This window comes from Lathyrus oleraceus, chromosome 2 (assembly GCF_024323335.1).
Source record: "Lathyrus oleraceus cultivar Zhongwan6 chromosome 2, CAAS_Psat_ZW6_1.0, whole genome shotgun sequence".
NCBI lineage: Eukaryota > Viridiplantae > Streptophyta > Magnoliopsida > Fabales > Fabaceae > Lathyrus > Lathyrus oleraceus.
The window spans coordinates 468,474,172-468,482,523 of record NC_066580.1 but is presented as its reverse complement, the minus strand read 5'-3'; the positions used below and the strand labels follow the sequence as shown (position 1 = coordinate 468,482,523).

The window sequence follows — 8,352 nt, the reverse complement described above, 5'->3', positions numbered from 1 at the left end:
TCAAAGTTTCTTTGGCTTTTAAAGCTTGGTAGTGAAGGAAAAAGATTCCTCTATTTATAGGGAAAGTGTTGTTGAGCTCACACATGTGAAATGGATGTGAATTCGTGTGAATGGAGTGGGAAAATCATGATTTGCAATCTATGTGAGAACAGGGGTGAAAAGTGTGACTTAGGCATGAAACTTGGTCGTTTTACACTCCATCCTACGTGTTTTATCAAGACAAACAAGTTTACACATGTGAGGTGGTCCTAGATTGATTATGAGTGAATACAAGTTTCAGGTCATGCGTGAAATGCAGATTCCATGACACAATATTTGAGCATAGGCCAAATGAGATTCCCTCGTGTGTTTTGCATTTTTCTTCGTGCCAAATGTTCACTTCATTACAATGAATTGAATGAAAAAGAACCAACTCAAAAGGAGGTTTGAGGAAAAAATAGCAAGTGTTGAAAGTTGAGGTCATGACATGCATTCTAGGTCAGGCATTTGGTCATGCAGTCTTGGCACACTTTGGGCATGTTAAGGTATCAAGTTCATGACACTATAACTTTTTATTCCCTTGTGCATTTTGAGCCAAACTTGGGACAAATTATCTTTAACATAATCTTAACAAGATGCAAAGGGAATGGTATCAAAAGAGTACTTGATATGAAAATGGCATGGCTAACAAGTGGGGTCATGACAAGGTTTTGACCTAGCTTGGCAACTCAGCCCTTTCCAAAATTGAGGTCCTTAGAGGTTGAATTGATGCTTAAGCCTTGAAGCAAAGTTGCATAAGAAGTCCTTAGAAACATTTTTATTAAAGAATCTTGTCAATTGGTTGAAAATTGAAGGAGTTATGGGCTTTGGACCAAAAGTGAACCATTCTTGCAAATTAGGTCAACCAAACTTGTGCCCACTTGTGCAAATTTGAAATTTTCTTGCATCCCAGACCAAAATGATGATGGAATGATCATCCGTTTATGAAAGCTTGAGTAGGTCTTGAATGATCTTGAGTATGGCTTAATGATTGGATGAAATGGCATGGAAATAAACACATGAACCACTCTTGAATCAATGAAACACAACTTGCATCTTTCTTGACCTAAGTGACCTTTGTTTTGTCTTGATTTGAGGCATGATCACCTGCATGAATAAGGGAACAAACAAATACCATCTCTTATGATTCTTTAGTTAGTTGAACAAGTAAACAAGAGTGGAAACCCTAATTTTAAGATTAAATCAAGAATGTGGCCATGCTTGTCTTATGATGATGCATGATATGATTTCATGTATGCAAATGATGCAAATCAAAAGGTAAGAAAGGAAGGGTAAATTGTGGGGTATTACATGATCTAGTAACAACCATCACCTTTCATATGTCAAGCCAGACCATTGATCGCGATGTAGTAAGTCTGTGGGAATCGTGACTGCAAGTGAATAGTCGTATCGCGTAGTTTTAAAGATTATCGAACCCACAAAGACTAATAATCGAACGTATCATTATCTAATGTTACTATGTAAATCTAAGGTTGATGATCGTTCTAAGATTGGAGGGATGAAGAGAAATAACTATAACATAAACAGAATATTAATAAAGATATTTGATAAAGGGATATCAGTATGTAACGCATCAAACTTCAGGGATTCAATAGATATTTGGTGTAATCTTATTGGTCAAAATATTCTTCAGTAGAAATTATTTATAGAAAGGACTTAGTCTCACACTCTCATTTTATTGACTCTGGCCATACTCCTAAACTAGAATGCTTGGCACTCGCGGTCTCATCTTGAATTTGAAAGTAATTTTTGAATATGAAAAAGTCTAATTAATCCTAAAGCGCTCTCGTTGTGTTTAGGATTAATGCCTAGTTTCAGCTATCTGGTTAAAATCTCAAACTCTCGTTCTTGTTGACCGTAACCTTTGTTTATTTTGTACTCTCGTACGAAAAACAGTTTGAATAAAATAAGAAACTAAAATGGAAAAATTATAAAAAACCAACACCAATTATTTATGAATCCCGTCATTTCGACGGTCTTTACATACCGATACCTAGGGGTTTAGCCGGACATGGATCTGGTAACAGACATGGTATTCGGAAAATCAAACATACAATACGGCATAAATAAATAAAATAGCAATCAAAATAAAACCGTTACAATTGAATTCAAATGCGTAAACAATAAATCACAATAGTCTCCGATGTGGAAAATCTATCACTTTTACAAAGTAAGAAAAACTACCTAGGAAACTAACCAAAAAATAATCTGACTAAAATTAAGCGTGTATCCCTCCTCGTTAGTAAAAACTAACTTTACCATATATACTCCCCACTCTCCTTAAAATTAGCATTCCATTTCTTCTAGTGGGGAGTAGTTGGTTGAAAATGTAAGAATCAAACATGGAGAGGATTGTGGAGAAAATTGTTGAGAGAAACAAGGAAGGAAGACTGGGTTGGTGGCGGCTGCCACAACCCTAGTGTGGTCTTTGTGGAAGGTGCCACCTTTTGTGGAATGGACGCCACACATCCAAGCTTTGTGGAGGGCGCCACATTGTGTGTGGTGGGCACCACAACTTCCTAAGGCCATGTGGCGGGTGCCACCTTCTTCAAATGTGGTGGGCGTCACACATTTCTTCATTTTTGCTCCATTTTCTTCCCTTTTTCTTTCCTTTTTGCTATTTTCCCCTTTTCTTTCCTACACATCTCTTATTCGATAAATACTTGAAATAAACATAAGATACAGCGTAATACTATGGAAAATCAAGTAAAAAGGAATGCATATTAAGTCAAATATACGATATGTTTTCGCGTTATCAAACTCCCCCATACTTAAACATTTGCTTGTCCTCTAGCAAATGCCGAGTACATGAATAAAACATTTTGTAAAATATTTGCAGCATACAATATCAAGACTCGTAAAAGACACAATTGCATTCGGATACTCATTCTAGTCTATAAACTTTACTTTGGTCAAAAATTACATCAACAGGTACTAACTTCCACACTAAGGGTATCGTTGAAACACGTAGTCACAATAGTGCAACCATAAGTCTCCCTCCTATACAAACCAATCTGAATCATGTCGTCATGCCTAAGCCTACCTTACTAAACCTTTTATCCTTTTTCATTCTGGCGCAATCACATTAAGCCCGTTATCCTTTCACATTCCTAGCAAGATAGTCTGTTAGTGACTATGATCTCATCATTATTTCTTTCTTTCTTTCTTTTTCGCACATTGGCTCAAATAATAGTTAAAGATGGTTATACCGTTGGGCTAAATGACCGGGTGAGGATCACCTAACTTATAAGGAACAACATTTTTCATACATTTCAACAATATTTTTCTCTTTTAAGCCTGAGATCATACACTTATTTGCATCGACTTCTTGCGTAGTGTGTGCTTAGGATGGTGTTGACTGCTTGATAAACTACTTAAGGAATATTAAAGGATGGAACTTAAGGCTATGGCATGACAAGTACTCAAATCGATCTTATACTTGGGATATTTAAGGTGTTAAAACAATACCGATCTTGTAAAGTTTTTCCAAATCTCTACAGTTCAACCTCAGTTTTATTTATATTTTAGAATTTTCAAAAGATGTATTGTATCTCTAAGTCTAGATTTTTGCAAAAAAAAATTGTATGGCTTAAGCAAATGGGTGAATTAGTAAATGACATAAACCACGCACAAAGACTCGACATCACATTGATATTTGACTTAACTGACATTTAATAGAAATAAAATAACAATAATTTAAATATACCTAGAAAGCGATAAATAAAAGCGATATAGCTTCCTCCCCCATACTTAAACCTTGCATTGTCCCCAATGCAACGACATAAGATAGGGAAGAAAGGTAGAACCTGGGTAGCCTGCTACTGACGCCTTATGCCACGTGTACGTGCACGTCCACCGTTTCCTGGCTGGTGAGGTGGCGTATAGTCTTGTAGATCTTCCAAACGCATTGTCAATGTTGTCATTTCATCGATAAAGCCAGACATGTTTTGTTCGGTTCTGAAAGCGTAGTCGTGCTGATCATGCTGCATCTGGAGAAGTATTTGCAATATTTCTGTTTGTTGAGCTTCCATGTTTTGGATTGTAGGTTGTGTTGAGCGTCTAGTTCGCTATGCCACAACAATTCAACATAAATCTCATCAAGAGTAGCTGGTGCCATATTTCTTCTTCTAGGTATTTGGCTGGAGGATGTACCTGCAACATTTTCAGATGACATATGTGTGGTATGTGGGTCAGTAGCGGGAGCAGCTTGCTTCGGAATATAATCCTCGTCGGTGTCCTCGCAAGCAGCTACATTCTCAGGAATGTGCGTGGGGACCTGGTTAGACACCAGATCATTAATATAACAATAATTTTCCGGGTTACGCACCTCTATGCGAGTTGGATTTAGGAGGATGAAATCTTGTAACACATTATTTGCAATTATTAGATTAAACTTACCATATCTCATTCGTTTTACCAATTTCATGCTCCTCGCCATGTCAATGTCAATGGCATGATACGGGAGCGGGGTTAGCCTGGAGAATTTTTCTTCGAGTCCTAGGACTCCGGCTATGGAGGTTATTAAACCTCCAAAAATAACCGGCCCTCTCTTCGCATTGACAATGACCTGCATGTGAGAGAACATAAAATGGACGGTATTCACCTTTTATGGTAGAAAAGTGGCGAACAAATAAAAGAGTTCTTTTTCGTTCACCTTGTTAGAGTTTGCTCGGCCAAAAATGGTGGACGCTAATATTTGGGGGAAATATCGAATAGCCGGGTTGTGAATTAGAGTGACTATGTTTCCCTCAAAATTATGGGTTACTGTACCTGTTATTGCCCTCCAAAATGGTTGAAAGGCATATTTCCAACCCTCAGTGTCTGGGACCTCACTTACTACGCCGTCCCCATGGCGAAATTGTAGCAGGTCCGCTAGTTGGGAAAATGTAAAGGCATATTCGATGTTGAACAAATGAAACTGGACAGTCCCACTGGAACAGTTTGTGTTGGGTGTGGGACTAAAAATTAACGAACTTAGAAATTATAGTGTTAATTGAGCATAGACAGGATCCTTAAGAGATAGAAAATAATTTAAATTTAAAGTGTCTAGCATATAGTTAACACTATATAAAATTCCTAAAGAAAATAAGCATGATTCATCGGCATACCTTGTTGATTCGATTTTTCTTGCGCTTAGAGTCATGTAAGTCTCTTCCTATAATTCACCTGGCTCGCCGTTTCTGAACACTATTTCGTATTTCCTCATCTGTGTCATAATGAATTTCAAACTTCTTGTGTAATGTAGTGAGAACATAACAAGAGAAGGGATAATTATGCTTATGAGAGGTGTGGTTTTGTGAGATTATGTTGGTGGTTTATATAGAGGTGATGGAGGTTGGAAATTGATGAATGAAATAAGTTTTATTTAATGGTTTCCAATGCCTCGGTCAAAGGATGTGAGAGTGGTTGAAGAGCTTTTAATACAGTGTCCAACATGCAAGGGACAAGGCAATTAAAGTAATCATGTGAACATAGTGCAGTGTGCGCGTGAACGTTAATGTAGTGGTTGGCGCCACTTTTTATGTGTGTGGTGGGCGCCACTAGGAGCTTGTGGTGGGCGCCACATTGTTCACATGGGCGCCACAACCTATGTGTGGCATGCGCCACATGCAGTGTGGCTTGTTCCCATGTATGGATCTCTTTAAGGTTTTGACCATATTTTTCCATTTAAAATTTAATTGACCGACATTAAATAGTGGTTGTATAATTAGGTAGAAGAAAACCAACATGATATATAGGTAGGAATGAGAAATAAGATATGGTAAAATGACATTGAAACACAAAATTGAAAAATAAAAGAATGAGGTAGACAGGAAAAGATGATATAATTCATCTACTGGAATAAGAAGAAATGAAGTAAATAAATAAATTCCCAATGTGTAAAAAAAACAATAAAATTCCAAACAATAAAATAAAATAAATATCAGTACATCGATAATATTCAAATAAATTAGCCATTACGGCGATTGTTGGTAGGAGGAGCAAACAAGTAGAAGTGCTGGTAAATATGATCCAGGTTCTTTATCACTACATCCATAAAGTCGTGAAATTCCATGCGCAAGGTGCTCAGCTCGCCTCTCATGTTGGCGACATCTATTTTAACAACTTCGATGGCAGCAACATGATCGGTAGGAGGTGCAACAGGTATAGCTGGGACGTGTGATTCAGCGTCAGAGAGAAAAGTATCATAGGGGTCGTAGATTTGGGGTGTCTCTGGAGGAGAAGGTGGTGCATCTGGTGGTCCATCAAAATCATAGAGCCAATTGTTCATATCATGTATATTTGTCCTATGGTCTGGCAGGGTAAACAGGTGTACTACTTGGCAGTTAATTAGAAATTCAAACACATCCGGACCTAGGTTCCTAATGATACCGGTGTTGACACAGAGTCAGATGTTCATAGGTCGTATAACTCTGACGAGTGGGTGTTTCAGTATAATGGCATTTGCTATCATGGTCACTAAGCCTCCCACTAATATTGGTCCATGGTTATCCTGTATTATACGGTCCAAATTAAAAGTTTGACCGAGGATTCATCCTTGTAAGAACCATCATGAGTACTTACACTCCTGATTCGTCGCGCTATCTATGTAAAACATAGCAAGTAGATAACAACATTAAGTTAGTAATGGTCAATAACAAAGAAAAATATCGATTGACTTTATGAAAAGGGAAGAAAGAAAAAAAAGGATAGATAAAAAAATGACATTTATAAAACATGAAATATTTGCTATGTTTTACGTTGATAGCGCGACGAATCAGGAGTGTAAGTACTCATGATGGTTCTTACAAGGATGAATCCTCGATCAAACTTTTAATTATCCTCGATTTCCATGGCCACTTATCAATCCATCTCTCATATCCATCACCTATTCTTCTTTTTCTTCTGAGAGGTAGTTTATCCTTCTAAACTTGTGGTGGTGGTTCTGGCTTTATCCTGAGAGCTAGTTTTTCAGGTTTGGGTTCAATTTTTTCATCCACCACCTCAAAGTCTAACTTTCCCCTTTTTATACTAATGAGTTCACTAGTTTCACGGTCTTCTAGTTTTCTCTTCTTATTCAGGATCTCAAATAAATGAGCATTGGTGTGGATATTTTCCAATAGCTCCTCATACCTTTCGGATTTGGGGTCTACCTTAACTTCCACAGACCTTCGCGGGAAAGGAATTGGTGATTTATAGGGAGGAGGAACAACACATAGTGCTTCCTTCTCTACTTCATCGATAACCTCGCTTCCGAGTGGTGTCGGTGGATCTTTCTCAATCTCTACTCTTTTCTCACCTGAACCCTCCTAATTATCACTCTCCTTAGTATTTTCGGTAGATTTTTCACTGGTGATTGTTACAACACCCGCATGTTTCTCAGGGAATGGTCTTAGAGGTGTCTGCGTAAGCAGGGAGATTTGAGTCTACAATGCCTCGTTGTGAGTGACGAGGGACTCGACCATAGGGTTCAGTTGCGTAAGGGTTTCATTGGTATAAAAACTTTGTTTTCTAAATTCTTCATTCTGAAGAGTTTGTGTAGCCACAAAGCGTTCCATCATAGATTCTATCCTAGAATAAGTTTGCGTCGCAATGAAATCCTCCATTAATATTTCCAGGTTGGATTTATAGGAATCTTGTGATTCCTTAAAATACTGGGAGTGATAATCATAGAGAAAGTTTGGGTGATACATAGTAATAGAGAAAAGAGTGCCTTAGTCTATACTGGGCAACACTGGAGTTACGATATCGACTAAATTAGTCCCCGACAACGGCGCCAAAAACTTGATCGCGACTTAGTAAGTCTATGGGAATCGTGACTGCAAGTGCACAGTCCTATCGCGTAGTTTTAAAGATTATCGAACCCATAAGCACTAATAATTGAACGTATCATTATCTGATGTTACTATGTAAATCTAAGGCTGATGATCATTCTAAGATTTGAGGGATGAACAGAAATAACTATAACGTAAACAGAATATTAATAAAGATATTTGATAAAGGGATATAGGTATATAACGCATCAAACTTCGGGGATTTGATAGATATTTGGTGTAATCTTATTGGTCAAAATATTCTTCAGTAGAAATTATTTATAGAAAGGACTTAGTCTCACACTCTCACTTTATTGACTCTGACCATACTCCTAAACCAGAATGCTTGGCTCTCGCGGTCTCATTTTGAATTTAAAAGTAATTTTTGAATATGAATAAAGTCTAATTAATCCTAAAGCGATCTCTCCGTGTTTAGGATTAATGCCTAGTTTCAGCTATCTAGTTAAAATCTCAAACTCTCGTTCTTGTTGACCGTAACCTTTGTTTATTTTATACTCTC

The 8,352-nt window shown here is 37.5% G+C and overlaps 1 protein-coding gene across 1 annotated transcript; it reads right to left on the bottom strand.

Moving 5' to 3' along the window:
* Positions 1 to 6,944: 6,944 nt before the first annotated feature.
* Positions 6,945 to 7,712, bottom strand: LOC127123775 (uncharacterized). Its single transcript, XM_051053967.1, has 2 exons — positions 7,455 to 7,712; positions 6,945 to 7,328 (listed from the first exon to the last, which is right to left on the bottom strand). The coding sequence occupies exons 1-2, from the start codon at positions 7,710 to 7,712 to the stop codon at positions 6,945 to 6,947; spliced, it is 642 nt and encodes a 213-aa protein (XP_050909924.1).
* Positions 7,713 to 8,352: the final 640 nt, after the last annotated feature.

Bases quoted from the DNA above. Each gene is read 5' to 3' on its own strand.
- LOC127123775 (XM_051053967.1), bottom strand. From the start codon at position 7,712: ATGTATCACCCAAACTTTCTCTATGATTATCACTCCCAGTATTTTAAG. The intron at 7,329-7,454 runs GCATTGTAGACT...AGTGATAATTAG, and splicing joins CCCTCGTCACTCACAACGAG to GAGGGTTCAGGTGAGAAAAG.